The 21,986-nt window shown below is 36.4% G+C and overlaps 1 protein-coding gene across 1 annotated transcript in view; it reads left to right on the forward strand.

Moving 5' to 3' along the window:
• The window catches only part of DCC (DCC netrin 1 receptor), a 1,300,159-nt gene that overhangs the window by 887,268 nt on the left and 390,905 nt on the right, over positions 1-21,986 (forward strand). The window contains exon 10 of the mRNA XM_016186489.2: positions 10,292-10,446. Within this exon, the coding sequence (XP_016041975.1) occupies positions 10,292-10,446 (155 nt within the window). The remainder of the gene's footprint in view (positions 1-10,291; positions 10,447-21,986) is intronic.

Genomic DNA, 21,986 nt, shown 5'->3' on the forward strand with positions numbered 1-21,986 from the left:
ATCTTTTTAAAAAAAGATCTTATCCCAACAACTGTGTAACTGTATAACCTTCTGGTGAGTCTGATAAGTTATTTAGATCTTATGGTTTTCTGCTGTGAAAACTAATAGTAATAATTCTTGTTCAGTTGTCTTCATGAATCCATATAGATTTTTCTGGAGTCATCTTAAATCCAGCTTGCTTTAAACCATATACTCTCTACTTCCTTAAATTTTTCTTGGTATATATTAGTACCTTCCATCCTGTTGACCAAGCAAAAACTCATATCATATTTTACTTCTCCCTGTCTACGAGCACTGCTGTTAATCATCAAGTCCTGGCAGGTCTACCTCTGCCAAAGCTCAGCCATGCCCCTTTATTCTGATCCTCTCCATCATCACTTTCCTGATCTGACGGTGGATTCTTACCTTCTAATACATCCTCCTCACTGTCTTCCGTTCTCTTTTGAAATACTATTTAGATTGCTCACACCACTGCTCAAAAATGTGAGTGTTATTACATCTGAATACAATAAAATGTCCCTATGAGGACACACACATCCTTAACTTCCAAATTCTTTATGTATATCTGTGTGTATAGAATAGCAGTCTGAATGGCTGTCTTGAATATGGTACTACTATTTGTCAAATGTGACCTTTTTTTGTCTTATTATGTAAACATCATAAATAATATTTTTCTGCTATAATGCAAAAGGGAAAATATAATACCTCTCACAATTATGAAAGTTAATTGAAAAAAACTTGTGTTTAAATAACAATATGTTGCTATTTTTGTATGAACCGTATGTGTTCATAAGTGCTCACTGTTTCTTACTTGTCCTTTTTCTCATCTCCTGAAATCTTTGTATCTTAAAATGCAAGAACCAATCCTCCAGACATCATTCATTGATGCCTATAATTCAGTTCTATAGTCATACAATGGTTCCTGTTAATACCACTGCCACGTCTCCACAAATCTCAGTGCTTATTATTTTTTTTTAAATAGACGTAGCATTAGTTTGCAACATTGTATTGGAATATAACTTCATACTTTTACACACACACACACACACACACACACCATTTTGTCATTCCTCTTCCTCCCTCAGAATCTCCTGTTGATTCCTTATCTAATTCAAAGTATCAGAGGAAATACTTTGTGATTTTTGTCTTTTGTCATCTACTACCTACATTACGTACTGTACATTCTATTATTCTATTTTTCTGTTGTCCCACTCCTTGAATTTTATTGATGTTCTTGTGTTTTCTAAATAGTCTAAGAATCTTACTTACTCAGGACCTCTGCACTTACTGTTCAGAGTTCTTAGAATGTTCCCCTTCTCAGATCTCTGAGAGGATCTCTGTGGATCTTTGGATAAATCCCAATAAGTTTTTACTAAGTTAGTATCTCCTTCTAGAGATCTTTCCAAACCCCTAGATGCCAAGTACCATTTTATTCTAACTTTTCTTCATAGCTTTGCCATCTATTAATTACTTGTTTCCTGAATCTCCTTTTATCTTCATCACAGTATAAATTTCTTGTCACCAGGCTATTTTTATTTCCTTTATTCACAGACCTGTTCTAAGCACCAAGAGCATTGCCTAACCCATAGCAGACTTTCAAATATTATTTATTGAATAGAAGACCTAACTGAAATATTAGTTACTATCCCTTTGATTTCATCACAGTTATAATTTGTCTTGTCTTATATTTGTCCAAGTATGTATGGGTTTCCCTTCCTTGTTATTGAAAACTAGATTTTATTTTTAATTCAGTACCCAACTGTTTGTTATCATGTCATCTGAGACCTGATGAAAATTAATAACACAAGAATGGCAAAAATATATATTTTTTTTACCCTATACAACAATTTTGTTAACTGAGGCATGGCATGTGTGTCTGAGCAGTTAGCCTGTGATTCTTGTTTTCTCAGATAGCCTTATTTAGCTCCTTAACACAACAGCTTTTTAAAAAGACAGTGGATTTAACATTTGCCTCAGTTTAACTATGACTTTTTCAGAGAAATTACTCCAACTTGGAAGAAAAAAAAAGAATGCAAGTGCTATAGGCAACACTTTACTTAACCCCCTCAGATTTCTCTCATTTCTTAAATCAGAGTAGCATAAATTCCAGAAATTTAAACCCAGAATTCACAGAAACACAGTTGCCTTACAGATTCCTAGTTAGCCCCATCTTGGGACTTAAAATCATTAGAATTAAATATGATATTTAAGTTGTAGCCCAACTCCCAGTTACTTAGACATTTAGAGCCTGCTGTTCAGGAGAGGGGTAAGCCTCTTGCCTAAAACCAGAAAATGTTAATAATGGGAAAAACATTTGTTGAACATTTAATGTGCCAGATATCAGGCTAATTATTCTATGCAAAATTAACTTACTTAACTTTTACAATAAAATATCATCTAGATGGGGCATACAGGTGCTCACATTTTCCTTATACGGCTACTAAGTAGTAGTTCCAGAATTTAGTGCAACCTTGTTTCAGAATACCTGAGTCCAGAGTAGGTAAGAGTTTACTGCTGCCATAGTGGATTTAAGTAGTGGCATTGGCACAATTGCTAATGCCTTTGTTTTCTCCTGTGGGAAATATAAATATCTTCTACGAAAGGTTATGATGATGTTGAGAAAAATGTGCATAAAACCCTTGTTCATAGCCTGATGCACTGAAAATCTTCAAGTCTTATGAGCTAGGGCCATGTGCAATTCAGTGTGTGTGTGTGTACACACACACACACACACACACACACACACACACACACACACATGGGGGAAGGTATAAACATGAAAATGAAGGGAATATATGTTTCTGGTCCAAATGATAGAGGTCCCTATCACTTTCTCAAACATTAGCTCCATCCTAAAACTCTCTGTTACAGATGAATTTGCTTTGGTCTCTTTAAAAAGTGTAAAAACATCATCTTAGGAGATATACAAATAAATATTAAAAGTAGAATTTAAATGCAAAGTTTCTAGACCAGGGATTTTTTTTTTTTAATGTACCATATAGCATAGAAGATATTTCCTAGAAGAGGTAAATAAAAAGTACCTTAGGAGTTTAGAGGAGAGAATTAAAATACTTTCATGAACCTTATTCAAGTTAATCCACAAATAGCCCTGTGAGGTAGGCAGATAAGGGACTGGTATCTTCCATTTGCAAATGAAGCAGGGAAGGCTTCAAGATAGCCCCTGACTTGCTCAAGGTTACCTGCCTTTTTTTTTTTTTTTTAATGACAGAACAAAGGCTGGATTGGGTCTTGCAACTTGCAACACTGTATGCTTTGTATTGCTTTATGCTGCCTCAGAAAACCTCTGCTCACTGCTCAGGATTAGAGAACAGCTTTTCCTGATTGACGTGGACGATTCATTTTATATTCACTGGCCATTGTATTCTAACATGGTGTTTACATTTTCTTCCCCTGCTCTTCAGAGCTGAAGTCTGTGCAGATGATAAAACCTGTTATCCATGAAGGGAATGTGTGGTATTAGGAAGAGAACAAGACTCAGATCCAAAGTACCACTTTCTGGCTTGGGCTTAAGACTTGCTAGTTAGTTCTCCCTTTTCTTTGTAAAATGCAAAATCCTACTCCTTTTAGCTCAGAATGTCCTTACATCACTGAATGAGAACATAGTGATTAGTTCTTCCAGTAGACTTAATGCATGCTGAAAAAGTAAAACATTCTCTACTAATGGCATATGTAAATGAACATGCCATTAGAAACCTGAGTTGACTGTGTGTCAGCCACTGTGTTGGAAATGATGGAGAAGCACTTAGTCTACTTGGACTCAGCTTAGTGTGTTGAGAGATACTTAATTCTGATGAACATGTAACTAAGGGGTTTAAAGTAAAGATGCATGCTTCTATAAGAGAAGTTAAGAAACAAATGCCTGATATATAGCATAAGCATTTTCAAAAGATGGCTGTGACCAGAGTGGAAGTTAGACCAGAGGTCATCTGGGTGAATGCCAAGAAGCTATTTAGCAGATTTTTGCTGAAACCGAGGCAAGAGATGATGGTGAGTCTTCATCACTTTTGTGTCAATATGGTCAGTGGAGATGGACATATTCAAGAGATATTTAGGAATTGAAACTGACAGGACCAGGTGATAGATTGAGCATTAATGATGAGAGAAGAGAGGGTATTCATGGTCTCTGACTTTTTAAATGGATGCTGGACAGAGTAACTCATGAAGATTAGGATGCTGGAAAAGACCCAAGTTTCAGGATAAAGAAGATGATTAATTTAGTTTTGGACATGTTTGACATGCATCTACAGTGTCTCATTGGCAGGTCCAAAATTTGGGACACATGCATTTGTCTATATATTTATATATCTATATGCTTATATCTGCCTTCTCTCTCTCTCTCTCTCTTTCTCGGTGGTAACTTCGACTAGATAAGGATAAGTTAGGTCATACACACACACGCACGAAATGAGAAGAGGACCCAGACCTAAGTTGTATTTATTAAAGGTTAGAGGTTCAAAACCAAACTAAATAAATAATTTGTAAAATTTTTTTATGAAAATGTACAGTAGTTACTTGTTATGAAACGAGTCTCTTAGATAAGTACTAGCTGCTCTGCTGAAAACAGAAATTATATTAAAGCAAAACATTTTAAAAACTTGTTCCTCACATTAAGTTTTCCAACAAGATGTGCTGAATCACCTCTCCACTCAATTTCCCTGCAAGACTGCAGTCTGTGGGTCATGTAGTGTGACACTGGAGTGGTTTTTGCTGCTGTCACTTCATGCCCTATTTTAGTAAACACCAGTTTCAGTTTTGAAATCCTCTCATCCTTGTACCATTCTTGCTCTCACTAAAGAAAGAAAAATGAATGTGATAAAAGGAGAAGCTAAAGCTCTATTATAGCAACAGTTTCTTCCTTAGAAAGAAGCTTGAGGACAGCTCTTCCCTCTTGAAGCAACTAATTAGGTATTTGATGCCTCCAAACAGCCTTTGTTGTTCACCTCACAGTTGTAAGTAAATGTTAACACCCTGGTAAACGTTGGAAGCACAATATATGTTTACTTAATATGTACAGTAGAGACATGCTGTTACAAATGAGCCACTAAGAAACAATATCATGTTTAATATTTGAACCCTGCTGACTTCTGAAATGTAAATACAACAGTGCTGGCTTCTGTTAGAAAAAAAAAAACTATGCATAGAAATAGATGACTTTTAAAATTCCCAATTAAAAAATTAAAGTGTGAAATCTGTGTGGTAGCGCAGCTTAAATGCACATGGCACAAAGCACAAGGACATGTGTAAGAACCCCAGTTCTAACTTCTGGCTCCCCACCTGTGGGGGGAGGGCAGGTCGCTTCACAAGTGGTAAAGCAGGTCTGCAGGTGTCTGTCTTTCTCTCCCCCTCTCTGTCTTTCCCTCTTTTCTCAGTTTCTCTCTGCCCTATACAACAACAACAGCAATAACAACAAGGGCAACAAAAAATGGGAAAAAATGGCCTCCAGGAGCAGTGGAGTCATAGGGTAGGCACCACGCCCCAGTGATAACCCTGAAGGCAAAAAGAAAAAATAAAGTGTTCTTTGAATAGGTTCTGTTTCTCAGTTTTCACAAAATGAAAGCAGGATTCAGAAGGTGGAATAGCATGCCAAATGTCAGCCAACTAAATTATGTTGCAACATGGAATAAAATTCAGTTTTCTAAGCATTTCTGAGATCACGCTAGGTAGATATCTTATGCTCATTACATTATAGTGTTCACATTCATTTGTGTATTAATTTAATAAAAAGGTCTAAGTGCCAGCAATATAACTTTGTATCAGTAGATCAGTGAGCTGAGTGTCAATAAAATATAACTGTAATAGGACTTTTTAAAAATATTTTTTAATCTTTATTAGTTTGTTGTATAGAGACAGTCAGAAATTGAGAGGGAAGGGAGTGATAGAGAGAGAGAGAGAGAAAAAGACACTTGCAGCACTGCTTCACCACTTGTGAAGCTTTGCCCCTGCAGGTGGGGACCGGGGGCTCAAACCTGGGTCCTTGCACATTGTAATACATGAGCTTAACCAGGTGCACCACCACCTGGCCCCCTTGGAATATGACTTTTAAAAGAAATTCATACTTGAGTCAAAGAGTCATTTCAAGGCACAATAGAATAGAGTTTAATCAGAGTTAGGTTTCAATGAAAATTGTGCAAGAATATTTTATGCTCCCATGTTTAAGGATATTTACACCAAAGCAGCTGTATTGTTCTCATATTTATTGGGTGAGAGTGTAAACCAACATAGAAGGCTTTTTCTCCCAAGAAACTTCAAGTCAAATAACCCAAAATACCTAAAAAAGAAATATGCTATTTATTTTGTTTTTCCGATTTTAATATATATATATATATATATATATATATATATATATATATATATATTAATTTTAATAATAAGGAGTTAGAGAGAATTACACACAGAAAGAGAAAGACCAGAGAGCACTACTCAGCTCTAGTTTATGGTGATGTTGGGGATTGTGCCTGGGCCATCAGAGCCCCAGGCATAAAAGTCTTTTGCATAAGGAGGGCAAGTTGCCTGTAGATTTTCATTCAGAAGAAGGCAGACGTTATTTCGTACTCTATGTAGTTATCCCATGAATGAATTCTAGGAAGTACTTGCTCCATTTAATTCAGTCAGTTTGTCTTGAACTTCCTGAGCTCCATAATATCTAGTTGGGGTGTGAAAAGTGAAATAATAAAGGTTTTTTTCTGACAATATGTCTGACATCACACCTCATGATTTTGGACTCTGATGATCTGAGCAGTACCTAGTTATAGGAGAGAACTTCAATGGGAAGCAGTGAGCATTGACCGCTGAAATCTGCTATGATAATTAGAATACCCAACGCATTAATTGGACAAATTCCCAAATACTAGGTGCTTAAAATGTGATTATTATAGAGTTTATTTAAGTGTATGGCAGTGCCATATTGAGGGATCAGAGAAAACCAGAATACTCTGCCTTTCCAAATTCTGATATTACCTTCTGGAAAATAATTTGTGATATTTTATTTTAGTTGTTAAAGGATCTAAGAGGTGATCAGAAGGTACCTGGAAAACTTTAAGGCTTGCAAGTGGGCAAATCTGTGAAGGACAGAGAGGGAGCGAGAGACACCACAGCACCAGAACTTCTTGCAATGCAATAAAATCCCTATGTGTTGTCAGGACTCAAACTTCAGCTATGTACATTCAAGGCATGTGTTCATGGCAAGGCATGTTCCTTACCCAGCCCCAGGGTGTTACTTAAGTTAATTATTGTTAGATTTATTATTTATATTTATTTGCATAAGGAAGGTCTGCCGGCACTCACGTGGGTTGGCTATCAGCTAGAAAGGTAAACTTTACCAAGTTCCCATCACCAATTCAAGAGCCTGCGTGAAAAGAAAAAAACTCGGGGAGGATTCTGGTATGAACACACTCATTTATTGGGGAGTAGGTTTGGGTTGATATAGAAGGCTAGACAAAGAACAGTTTTCACATACTTCACAATTCACAGGTTTCTTAAAGGTCAGCATGCCCCCTATGGTAGGGGCTGGTATGACAAGAGTTGATACATAAAGATCAAAACAATTAGTCTCCTGATACAGGCATTTAATTATCTAAAGGCATTTGAGAGAAGAATAGTGGTTGAACCCGTAAGGTGAGATAGAGAAGGAAGAACAAGGCTTTAACAACATCAAAAGGGCTCCAGGAAATAAGGACTTGGGGGTGTGACAGGATGTGCTCTTCCTTTGTGATCAAAAGGTGAAGTGGAATGTGTGAACTTTGAGTGAGTATTACCATTTGGCTGACAGCTGGGGAGAGAGGATGTAGGCTCATTGTGAATTTCGGGAGTCTTACAGAGGAGAAGCTGAGTCTGATAAACTTTTGTCTCTTGGCTCATCTCTATGGAGAGAGGCTAACAAGAGAGGTATCTTTTCAGACCTCCATCCGTGAAGATGGGTTGAGCTTCCCTAAGCTTTACCAAACTTCCACATAGTCCCACAAAGGTCAACCACCGTTTCTTACCTTCAGATAGAGAGGTGGAACAGCACAGGGAAGGCACCATAATACTACAGCTCCCTCTGGTGGTACATCCCCTCCTAGTTGGCGACAGGTTCTGGGGCTAAGCTGCACACACCCCAAGGCAGTGCCCTACTTGGTGATCTATCCCTTTGGCCTCCAAGGTGTTACTTGAATTATGGCTCAGTATATAGACCATGAAATTTGCCATTTAACCATTTTTAAGTGTAGAGTTCAACAGCATCAAGTCCATTCACCATCAGACTCCAGATTTGTTCACTTTTCCCAACAAAATTTCTCACTTTCCATTACCCTCCCTTCCCACCAGGTTGCATAGTTTAGCTATTAGCAATACTTGATGTAATAATGCTAATTACTACAGTGACTCAAAGCTATTTGACTTCACAAAGTAGAAAAACAATAGTGTTTTTGATTGACTGGAAGTTCTCACAGTTTTATTGCAAGTATCTGACTTTGACAGCTATTAGGGTTGTCTGTTTCAATTTCACAAGTAAAGAAAGAGACCTTGGAGCAGACCACACCAGTGGGTTTCTTTAGGGTAGACCTGGAATCAACACACACCCTGTGTGCTCACACTCAGTCACAGGGCCTCCTCTAGACCTCTGGGAGACTGAGTAATGCAATCTAGCTTACAAAGAACCAGTGGTGGGTTTGAATCTAAGTCAACATTTTTTTCCTTTTCTTTTGTATTAAAAGTGGATAAATAGGCCTGCAAAATAGCTCACTTAAATAGTGTGCACTGCTTTGCCATGTGCACAACTCAGGCTCAAGGCCATTCCCTACTGCACTGAGGGACGTTTTGGTGCTATGGTCTTTTCACTCTCTTTCTGCCTGTCTCTATAAAAATAAGAATAATAAATAAATTAAAAATTAAAAAATAAAAGCCTAAAAATAAAGAGTGGATATGTGCCCATAAGTCACCATTTTTGCGTTTTGAATTTTATTATTTTATTCCTTGAAAACCAACTATACTTTGGCAATAATAACAACAACAATAATAACAATTCCATATTAAATATCTACGTAAACAAAATTAAACAGAATAGAAAATGCATGCATGATTCCATTAAGAGACAATAGATAGAAATGTTTGTTTATTTTAATTATTTTTAATTTTTTTCTTTTTTTGAAGATATGGTGGTTTACAGGACAGTAGTTGACACATGGGTACAATTTCTTATCTTTCATGACAAGTGATTACAAAACGTTCTCATCCCTAACTTGTGTCGTTCCCTGACATTATGCATGAGGTGCACTGAGACTCCAATTCCTTCTTTATGCCCTCCTACCCCTCTTCGCATGCCCCACGCTGGAGATCTTTGCTTTGGTACAATACATCAAGCCTAGTCTAAGTTTCACCTTGTGTTTCTTGTGTCTCTCATTGTTTCTTAAATTATGCCTGTAAAATTATCCAGTATTCCTTTTTCTCCCTTTCACTTAATACAACTCTTCATAAGCAGTCAAATAGCTTAAAGGGTATTCAACTTCAGTTGGTAAATCAACTGTATAATATTGTTGATCTAAATATTAGGAATCAATGTGTGATCTTAAAGAATACTTCAGTATATCTACAAGACATGTATTCTTTTAATCTCACAATGATCAGAGGATTAAGCTGTTTGCTTGGGATCATGGAGCAATTTTTAAATTTGGAGAGAAATTGAGTATATGTAATACTTGCAAGGCAAATTGACATGTGTTGCAGTTTCTCCTCACGCAGGAGGGAATCTACTTTCCTCTACTAATTGCACTTAACAACAAGAGCTCAAGCTTCATACACATTGACACTTAGCATCTGCCTTTTCCTCTCCTACAATGAAAGAAAAGGCACAAATGCATTTGTTGGGAACACTGACAGAGACTAATTTGTGGAATAATTGAAACCTTGATTTCTACCATTAGCTGTGTGTTTATAAAATGGATCTTCCCTGTCTACATTGCCAGATGTTTCTTATTTTAATAGCTCTTTGCCATGGGTTTTGAATTCTAAGGGGTAAAGTGTCAAGAGAAAAAGATTACAAGTTTCATAGGAATGGCATCATCTTGAACTCCTCAGAATCTTGAAAAGATTTTTTTTGTCCTTGTTTGTTTGCCCTTCCAAGCAGTTCATGTCCCAAAGAAAGTCACAGAATTCATGAATTGTGTACCTGAGTCAACCTAAAACAAGCGTATAACCTTTTGGACTACTTCACTGCTATTGTACCTCAGTGAAGAATTTATTGAACCATTGATTTTCTTGGAATAATTTTTCCCTGCAACTTTTCATTTCCCAGGGAACGAGCATTGAATACATCCCAACATGGGTCTCTTCAGCTTACTGTGGGAAACTTGAAACCAGAAGCCATGTATACCTTCCGAGTTGTGGCCTACAATGAGTGGGGACCGGGGGAGAGTTCTCAGTCAATCAAAGTGGCCACTCAGCCTGAATGTGAGTATTAAAAGGGGAGAACGGGTTTTAGCAGTAATATCCTTAAAATATTTCCTAGAACTTTTTTGGAGGACAGAATGGAAAGATTATGATACAATATATTTAATTTGAGGAAGGAAGATAAGGAAGCTACTCAATAAAATGATTTCTCACTTAATCCTAGTCCCCTCAGTGGCAAACTAACAACTGGAATTCTGTATCCAACCATATGGTCTACAACTTTACTTCCTAAGTATGTGACTTACTGACTCTCAGTGTCAGAACTTCGTTATCACCAGAAGGTTTTAACCTTCTCCACTGATTCTTTTTTCCAAGTTTTTCTATAAAGGGTTTAGCATCACATGATATAACTTCTCAGTACAGGGACTTATTTAAGAATTTATTTAAATTTGCACTTGAATATACTCAATCTAACACTGAGAGGTTATCTTAGGCTCTAGAAATATAAACTTTATTGGGCAATCCTACTATTCTATTACTTAAACTATTGTTTTAATCTATTTGATCTCAAACTAAATGCTTTTGACCAAGTTATAATTCAGTTACTTCTTCTTGTATAAACTAACACTACCATAATGATTCATATTTTAATCTGATAGGAGTTTATTATTCCTATTAAACTTCTAATTACTGATTAAAATGTTGATATTAATTTTATTTAAAATAAAAAAATATATACAATCTAGTGGTCAGGTAGTGGCATACCTGACACTGTGTACACATAACCATATGTAAGGACCAGGGTTCAGTTCCCACTACAGGGAGGAAGCTTTATGAGTAGTGGAAGAGTGCTGCAATTATCTCTCCTTCTCTAGGTCTCTCGCTTTCCCTCTATCCCTCACTACTTCTTACCATCTATCAAAGAAAAAGGGAAAAAAGCAGCTTCAAGGGAATATATGTGTGTGTGAGTGTATTATTTAAATGATAGATGTTACTTGAAATAAACCAAATTTTGCAAAGGTCTGATTTGCAAAATATTGCAAACAATATTTTGTTTCTGTTTCCTTTAAAACAATTTTTTTAAGGTAAAAACTAATATTACAATCTGGGCTGAGTAGACAACATAATGGTGATGCAAAAGTTTATTATCCCTGGGGCTCTGAGGTCCCAGGTTCAATCCTTAGCACCATCATAAACCAGAGCTGGGCAGTTCTCTCTCTCTCCCTCTCTCTCTCTCTGTGTGTGTGTGTGTGATTAAAATAAAATAAATGTTAAACAAAGCATCATATTCTCTTAAAAGTCAATGAAATAGCAATTAAACATATTTTAATTGGTGTGAGAAAATACTCTTTGTACTAGGATTACTTCTTGAGCATTGTCAGTTTGCATTTTACAGAAAGAGCAGGAGTACTGTGAGACATAATCAGCGTGCTGATATTCAGCTCTACCTTTGGCAAAATTTTCTCTCACTAACAAAGGCTTATAAGACAGGCTCATAACAAATTGAAGAAAGACATTTTGGGGGTTGAAATGCGGAGAAAGAGGGCTGAGATAGATAGTCTTGGAACTTCATTATTTACAAAAAGGAAGACTCAGATAGCTTCTTTAATAGCACAGAGATGTACAGGTCTCAGACTCCTCTTAGGGAATGCAGGATCCCAGGCAGGACTAGCTAAATAATGTATAGAACCTGATCTATAGCAAAGCATTAAATCCCACTGTGCAGAACTACTGTAAGGATGAAGCTTGTGTGACTTCCCTGGCCACACACCTAAGAAGCTGGCCCTGCTTTCACATTTCTGTTCTTAAGAATGGTCTGCTGTCACTGTTTTAAACTGCTATATATTGCTTATTTCTCTATCAGGAGTCATCATTTTTTTCATTGAATTGCTCGTTATAGATACAGAATCTATGAATTTCATAAGTATTTGGAATTTTAATTATCAAAGTTAAATAAAAAGAAAGGAGGAATTTTTTTTGATACTGGTATATACTACAATGCACACAGATTGGAAATTAATGAAAAACACCAAGAATTTTCTAAATTCTCTAAAGACAATTGTAAATTATTTAATAGTAAAAATACTTTAGTATTTGTGTTTATTTTCAAAATATTCATTTCCATGGGTCATATGAATTATTTTCTAAATTGAACATTGTCCTTAATAATTGTTTTAGTGCATTCTTTACTACTGACTGGTCATGATTATATTATTTTTCAGATTAAACAGCCTCAGGCATCATTCTCTTTCTAAAACTGAGCACTATTTTTTTTTTCTGATGTCTGCACTGCAGTTTCTGATAATCTAAGTGGGCAATCAATGGACAGTATTTTCCTTTTTTTAAAAAAATTCTCTTCTGTTAAAATGCCAACCTTTTCCCACTAAAAAAACAAAAAATTATTTCCCATAGACAGTAATAATGATGTCTCATTTCATTAAAGATTACCCATGATATGGTATTTGCTACCATTTTTAATATAGCTAGTAAAAAAGTCAGAATCACAGTTTATTTCTCTCATACATATAGCTTTAAATTTGTAAAACGAGGACACAGAGTTCCATTCCTGTCATCATATGTACCACAGTGATGCTCTGGTTTCACCCTCCTCTTTTTTTTTTTTATGAATAAGTAAATAATCTTCTAAAAGGTAAAAACTTTACAAGACAAAATCACCAATATAACTCAACTTACAAAGTGAGTCTAGTGAACCATACTTTATCCCTAATACTATCCTAGGGTATCTGTGGCTTGAGAAATTTGTATGTATAAAATGGAATAAATGCACCATAAATAAAAGAGCACCATGAATCTCAGAAAAATTTGAAGGAGCATACATTTTAAAAATGTATATCAGAAAACAACTTAACTAAAACTTGTGAGAAGCTATAAATTGAAATATTAAAATACTGTGTAGCAGGCTTACTGACCAAATCTTCCCCTGTAGTAGGTCAGACTTACATGTTTGTTTTTTTTTTATGCCTAAGTCATAGTGTACCTGCCTCTTCAGATAAGTATTAAAGTACAGACAGAAACCTGGATCCTTTGAACATCATCCATTCTTCTTTATTCATAAAACAGTGGGGAAAATTTATAGAGGACTTTAGCATTGTCACTATAGGCAGTCAGCTTGCTTAAAATTAATATAAATCATACTGGGGGAAATGGCATAACATTATACAAAAAGTGATTAATTCCTGTTATTTCAAATTTGCAGATCCAATTCCCAGCACCACTATAAGCCAGAGCTGAGCATTGCTCTGGTAAAAATCAATCAATCAAACAAACAAACCTATATAAATAAATAAATAAACAGCATTAATTATATTAAGGTATACAATAAAACTCAATGCCAAACTGAATAAGATTTGTGTCTTGTTGGTATTTCTGCATCCTATAAAGGATCTTTCTCCAGAAAATTAAAATGGAGAATCTTTCTGCTTTAGACACATGAGGAAACTTGAAGTTTTCCACTAAGGGCAATATCAGCAGCCTAAGAAGTCTACTCATATTTTGGCCTTTATAATACAATTAATTTATTAAATCTCTTCTATTGTTAGCATTATATGGATCAAGCATTTTTTCCCTTTGCTTACCATTATTTACTTTCATAGTAACTTATTTTCCTTTCACTAAGAATTCTTGGTTAATTCATCTCTTATTGAATCGATAGGTCGATAGGAACAATTCTGCCTAGGTAAACAGTATATCTCAATATATTTTGCATGGGAAAACCCTTAACCAGTTCCTTAAAATGATTTAGATTAAATGTACTGTGGAGCTCACTTGCTGGCTTTATTGCAGACATTAGGATAAATGAATTATATTATCATGACTAATAGATTTTGCATGTATATTTTATCTTGTGTTGTTAGCACAAGGTGTCATTTTGGAAATTTAAAAATATTTCCAGGATAAAGAACCCTTCATCTTCTTCAAGCTGCTCAATAATATACCAATATGCTAAGAAAGATCTTTTGCTTCCACTCCTCCCTTGTTCTGTCCCTCCTAGTCCTTTATTATTTCTCCTTACCCTCTTTGCTTCTTTTAATAAGCCCATATTTCTGTGTTTTAGAGGAAGTTCAGAGACTGATTTTATTATTTGACTAGAATATAGATGCAAGAGAGGAGGTGGTTTTCATTATTATTTCTCTTTCTGACAGTATGATCTTATTTTTTTCAAATGGGTTTCATATGGGTACCTGCTCAGTTGCTCCTTTTATCTGTTTTCCCAAATATGATGTAATTGTACACTAAAATTATATAGCTTTTATACAAATTGACTTTCAAGTTTTCCATATTATTGGAAAATATCATTTCTTACGAAAACCGTACTCTCAAAGAATGAACACTGGTGGAAAATATGTCTGAAATACAAATCAACCAGAAACTGTTTCTAAAACTGCATACATTTTATAGTAATCATTTAAAACGACCAACAGTTCAAGATTCAGCTTATGAAATAATCACCTAGAATAGAAAGGCTTGATTTATAGGAAGGTTTGTGTCCCCTGATTATATCTTCCTTTTGCTAAACCTTTGCTCCCCTCTACTCTGCCTTTGTGGTGTATAATTTCTCTACTGTATTATCAGCTGAATTTAAGTCTCTGCCTGCTTAAGACATGTCTAATCTTTTCACACCACATGTGGAGAATTTTTGAATTATTATTTGGGGTCGTCTAAGATGCTGTTAACGCAGTTTAATCTTAAAGTATGTTAAAATGGACCACATACTAGCTTGGGGCTTGAGTAAGAATGGAAGCCTATTTTCTAGACCTCAACCCAATTATCTACAAAGCCCTTTTGTATTTAAGAGTTGTAAGTAATATTCTTAGTCTTATTATATTCTTTGCACTGAAAGGATGAGTGAAAGCAATCACACAAGTTGAGTGACTTTAGAATATATTATCTAGAAGTAAAGATATTTGACTTTTCCCCCCTCATTCCATGGATTAAAATAAATTCTAATAAGGCTATACTTGTGTGCTAATAAGGAGAAAATAAAAGTCTCAGAATGATATGTCTCTAAACTCTGCTATTTATATTCTAAGACAAGTTTCTTGATTATTGAGATGCAGTTCCTCAACTGTAAACTTGCAAACATTATTGAGTTCTCTCAGGATATGAATTGAAATGCAATTTCATATGGGAATCTGGGGGACCAGTTGAGCCACATACCTTACCATAAACAATGACACGGGTTCAAGTCCCTGATCCCCAGCTGCAGGGGTGAAGCTTCACAAGTAGTCTGAGGCATTGCTATAATTCTCTCTCTTTCTCTCTCCTCTATCTCTCCCTACCATCTTAATTTTTCTCTATCCTATCAAATTAAAAAATTGAAAAAGGAAAAAAAAAATGGTCACCAAGTGTGATGAATACCTTATGCAGGCACTGAGCCCTGGCCCTTATTCTGATGGCAGAAAAATCAAATGAATACACACACCATATGGAAACCCCCTAGGTATCGCATGGGAGTTAGTAGGCACTTACCAAGAGAAACTTATACTCTTAAAGAAATAAAGTAAAATTATAGCTTCAAATACTTTTCATTTACAAACACAATGAAACAAAAGAAAAGTAATAAGCAAGGTAGTAACATTAATGCAAAGCCTTATTGATAGCTTAAAACTATAATCTGATTACTATATAATCATCCACTTAGAGATTTTATTACTTGCCCACTAGTTATCCTCCCCCTATAAATTAGTCTATAAATTATCATAGACAAGTTGTTGTGTCTTATATTTGTTCCTAATATACATCTTTGCACCCCAAGTAAAATCTGAAGTCATATGAACTGAAAATGCTTACCTCATAAAAGGTGTTATGATCCTATTATTGTATGAAAATCTGCATCGTTGAAAGATAATAAAAGAATCTAGTTCATACTGAATGTGTATCAGGGAGATTTAAAATGTTATATTTGTGAGACAGGAAATAACAGTCCAGTGGGGTGAGTGCTTTAGCATACATAAAACCCCATGTTCAAGCCCCAGTACTACCTGGCTACATCATGGGCACCAAGAAAAGCCCCATAGGTGCTGTGGTTCTTCTTTCTTTATGTCTCACTTTTTTCTTTCTCTCTTTTGGATTTTTTAAAATAAAAATGAAGAGAAAAAATATTCAGAAGTGGTGAAAATGTTCACGTATGAGGCCCTGATGCTGCAAAAATATGTATGTCGAGTTCATCTAAATTCTATAACTTAGCAAGTCAATTAAATCACAGTCAATCTAATTTATAAATACTTGAAACCTGCAGGGGGGAAAGCTTTGCAAGTGGTAAAGCAGGACTGCAGCTGTCCCTCCCTCTCTATTTCCCCCTACCCTCTCGATTTCTGACTGTCTCTGTCCAATAAGTAAATAAAGATAATAAAAGCAAATTAAAAATATATATCAAAGTGATTGTAATGTCTGAGGCTCCAAAGTTCCAGGTTCAATCCCCCTCACCACCATAAGCCACTGCTCTGGTAAAGAAAAAAGAATTGACTGAATTTGGAGTAGGGCACTGAATTTGACCGAAAAGTTCACTGAATTTGGAGTAAGGCACCAAAGAAAAACCCCTGAGTGGAGGGTGAGGGTGAATGTTCAATTTCATGGGGTGTGGGTTGGTCGTGGGTGGGAAGGAGGGGATGGGACACAGTCTTCTGGTGGTGGGAATGGTGTTTATGTACACTCCTATCAATTTGCAGTCATATAAATCACTATTTAATTAATATGAGAGGGGAAAATTGATTGAATATCTTAAATAAATAAGAAAAAAATTCAAAACTATAAAACAATTTATCACCCTCAGTAGCCAGATTTCAGAGGATTGTATATGAAGATTAGCTACCATATTAAACAACACAGAAATATTTCTCCCTGCTGCATAAACTTTTGTTAGACAGTACCTATATGTATGTCTGATTTAAAAAAATAGTGGTAATACAAATTAAAATCTAACTTTTTACTGCTTCTTAAAGAACTAGTAGTCTATGGAAATTGCTTTCAGCAGAACTCACTAAAAACCTGCTCAATAGACTAGTCTCCTTTGAATGCTAAAAAAAAAAAAGAAGCTAATTATGCATTCGATTAATTTTAGAAAGACTGGAGAATCTAAATCTTAATATGTTCTCTGAATAGTTCTATCAGTTCACTGTTAGTCTCTCAGCTACTCTGAGTACAGTTCATATTCAGGCTGCTTCTATTATTAATATAACCAGACATACAGAGAAACTTTCTGTGTGGTGAGAAGTTAAATAGAAAACAAGAACAAAAACAAAAGCTTATTTATATGTGACTGAAGTTATGGCCTATGAGGGTAGAACATGAGAGTGTCATATATATTTAGTAATTTTTATTGGATCGACCTTCTCGATCCAATTTTTATTGGATCGACACATTCATTGGGGAAACTGACGATCCTTCCTAGCCGACTGAATCCACATGGATCCCAGTCACTTTCAAAGCCAGCAACAAGCAGCTCCTGACAGCTTTCAACCTGATGCTGTTGACTGGCTACGGAAGAAGGGCAAACGCTAGAAGAAGAAGAAGAAGTAATTTTTATTAGTGATTTAATATTTATTTATAAAATTATGGGATTACTGGAGTATAACTCCACACCATTCCCATCACCAGATTTCTGAGAGCTCTGTTTCCCCATCCCCTCCATTGGAAACTGGTCAAAGTGATGTCACACCTACTATCTGACTAAGTCTGAGCAAAACCCATGTTCCTGGACTGAACTGAAGCCACTCAGCCTTTTGCTTGTACTTCTGCTAATCACTGGATTTATTGGATCTTTCCAAATTTCACCTGGGGGCCCTGAGAAAAATTCCCTGGGAAAGGATTGATGTCACCAAAAACCCAGGGACTCACCAAGTATGGATATGGAGAATTGTACCAAGATATGTAATTTTACTAGAGAGGTTCAATACAACAATAGGCCAATTATCAGATAAGCTGACTGTGAAGGAATTGTTTGCCCCCCCTTGTCACCCCAGTACCTACACCCTGGGCAGAAAAGTTCAGGGGAAAATAAAGAGAGCGCTGGGTTCTTCCCATGGTATAAGGGCCACCTGTGATTTTCCCCAAAGTATAAGGGCTCTTATCAACTGCCCTCACCTACCGATCCCCCTCTTCTGTATACAGGTATCTATGATGAATACCATAGTCATGTGGTTAACATTAAGGACAAATGGGTTGAGGCTAATAAGTTGCCATTGAGGGTCAGGTGTTAGTGCAGTGGGTTAATCACACGTGGTGCCAAGCTCAAGGACAGGTGGAAGGATCCTAGTTCGAGCCCCCGGCTCCCCACCTATAGGGGAGTCGCTTCACAGGTGGTGAAGCAGGTCTGCAGGTGTCTATCTTTCTCTCCCCCTCTCTGTCTTCCCCTTCTCTCTTCATTTCTCTCTGTCCTATCCAACAATGACAACAATAGTAACTACAACAGCAATAAAATACAAGGGCAAAAAAAGGGAAAAATAAATGGTAATAAAATTTTTTAAAAATTAAATAAGTTGCCATTTATGAATAGACTGGCAAGGTCCCATCCACCTTGGTGTTTGCTTTACCGGAACAGAAAATTGCTACCATTAGGCAGGTTAATAAATACTATGAAAGGCAGGGATGTGACATCTATCACTTACCTGAAACAGAAGAGTTCATAAATAGACAGATATTAATCGAAATGCTATAAACATAATTTGCTTTGTAGAAACTGACCTTTTAGAAACAATAGATGTGTTACAGAAAACTCGTGATATTCCAAGAAGCTTGCTCAAGAAAAATAGGTTGTAATTAATAGATCAATAGCTAACAATTAGAGTTTATATTATTAACTGCTAAAATAAAGAAATGAATTGTATGATCAACAGTTGTGCAAGGAATTCTGCAAAACTAGTGAACTAATGCATGTTGTATCTGGGTGAAAAACATATAAGAATGAAGATCTGCAGAGAGAAAGCAGAGATGCCTCTCTCCTGATCTTGAAGCTGTTGACGTGTCTCTCACCTTACTTGCACTGATGCCCCTCTTCCTTCAGGGGCCCTAGTGACCTGCTGAGGCTGGCCCCCAGCAAGAAACTTCAATAGTTCTCTCAAGGTCACAGATGTGAGCTGACTATTATTTCTATGACTATCTGTCTATATTTATATACATTTGCCTTTTATCTATGGTCCTCCCTTCTCTTCCTTTCTATGTCACACCAATATCTTTGAGGTCTGAGAGCCCTCTTATTAATCATCTTCCCCTAACATTGCTCCCCTCTCTAGGAGTATGGACCAAAGTTCTTTATGGGATACAGAAGGTGGGAGTTCTGACTTCTATAATTGCTTCTTTGCTGGACATGGATGTTGGCAGGTAGATCCATATCCCCAGCCTGTTTCTACCTTTCCCTAGTGGGGTTGGGCTCTGAAGAGCTATGGTTCTAGGTCACATTGGTGAGGTTATATGCCCCAAGAGATAAGAATGTATTAAGAGTTGCATCAGCAACTTGGTGGCTGAAAGGTGGTAAAATATAAATTAGGTTAAAGTGTGTAATAAGAAGAAACCAAGAGGTAGGAATAAAGCAGATGAAATTAGGAGGCCTGGGGTATAAAGAAGCTAAGAAGTCTATTTTAGGTATGTTCCTAGGGATCCATGATTTTAGTAATTTTTGCTTGAGTTGATAGCTAGCATGCAGGTGGACTAAAAATATTGTCTGGGAAGATATTTTCAGAGATGAGAATAGAAGTCAAAAGCTGGATTAGGGCAGAGACTAGCTCCCAAACTTGAAGAACATATATAAATACAATTAACTGTTTACCATATCAACCTGGCCTAAGGCACAGGAGCCTGTGTTAACTTCTGAGTCCCTGTCAGTTTGAGCTCACAATCCATGGTTGAAGCCTAGTATATCAGAATATACTAGGCTAAAACTCATTTCAGGACCAGTCTCCCTCAACTGGTAGAGTAGGATAAAGCAGCCTCCCTTTGTAGAGTGGGGCAGTCCTTACCATTACTACTTGATAGTGAGGGTAAGGTCCTTGAGAGGCCCACAAGAGGTTTTCTGATGTAAGTTTCTGATGTAAGTAACCAGTGATAGTGGAGAGAGGGATATATTAGAGGTCTTGACTCATATTGTCTATGAGGGAATCCAAAGTTTCCCTGACTAGGGCTCCAGATGATGTTGTAACCTGGTATCAACCAATAAGGCCATTATCAGATGAGCCAACCTCTTGACCTTTTCCAGCTTCTGTAGTCCTTTCTTTATCTGATGAGGTTAGACTTTCTCCCAGTTGTTAAGGCATTGAGTGTCATCTGTTGTATCCAAACTGGTGTTCGATTTATGGGGTCTGGCCTCAAGTTAGAGAGTAAATATACCTAGGGCTTTAGCTAACCTTAAGTATTACTTAAGTATTATATTATTATTAATATAACCTTAAGTATTAATTTATTTGATCATTCTAAGAAATGCTGTCATAGGGACAATAGTTATCCTTTAGTTGATATATATATATATATATCTTTTGGCCAATTGTATACAGTGTTTCTTCTAAAGATTGTCAATGGGTGGCAAACAATGCTGATGTTGTTACATTAATGAGAAGTGTGGAGGCAGTTTGTGTGGGTATCTACCTGGGGATAAAGAAATTTCCCTGGCTAGATTGGTTGGGTTTTGAATTGCCTAGTCAGCCTGTGCACTCTACTAAGAATGAAAGCAGGCTGCTTGCAAAACTGAATTAGAGCATAAGGGAGTTTGGGATCATGAAGGATACTGTTATCATGCAGAGGGAGCTGAATATACCAGTAAGTGGAAAAATCAGCTGATCTGAGCTTTTAATAGAAACCTTCAATTATACCTGATTTTTCAGAGAATCAGTGAGCAAAACTTGTGAAGAAACAAGGCAGAAGAGAAAATATAGCATTTTTACTTATGTGTTTTACTTTAAAGTTGAGTCTTTTTAATTTTTTTAAATGATCTTTATTTATTTATTGTATAGTGACAGCCAGAAATCAAGAGGGTAAGGGAGATAATGAGGAAGGGTGGGGAGGGTAGAGGGAGAGAGAGACCTGCAGCACTGTTTTACCACTTGAAAAGCTTTCACCCTGCAGCTGGGGACCTGTGGCTCAAACCTAGAACCTTGAGCACTGTAACATGCGCTCAACCAGCTGTGCCATCATACTGCCCTGAGACTCTTTTATTAAATTAAATATTTTGTAAGCATCTATTGAGTACTCACTAAATCTCAGATTTATATAAAAATGCTGGCATACAAAGTAAAATAAACTGGTCAGAATTACATAAAAACTATTTTTTATGAAAGCATAGTTGTAAGATAAATACTGTTCTAGATCAGACTGTGGGATGAAATTTATTTCCTCTTTTTGACCTAAAGTTCATTTATGAATATGTATTCATGTGAAATTTAACTGAGGCTGGGGGTATGCATCGACCTGTCAGCGCCCTTGCTCAGCTTCTCAGCAGCTACAGAAGCCAGAACTCCTACCTTCTGCTCTCCATAAACAACCTTGATCCAGACTCCCAGAGAGGGAGAAGTGATAGGATGAAGATAAGGGGACTCTGTACTCCAGCTCCATCAGCACCCAGAGAGAGAGAGAAGAAGGAGAGGGACATATGG

Source organism: Erinaceus europaeus, chromosome 15, assembly GCF_950295315.1.
Source record: "Erinaceus europaeus chromosome 15, mEriEur2.1, whole genome shotgun sequence".
Lineage (NCBI taxonomy): Eukaryota > Metazoa > Chordata > Mammalia > Eulipotyphla > Erinaceidae > Erinaceus > Erinaceus europaeus.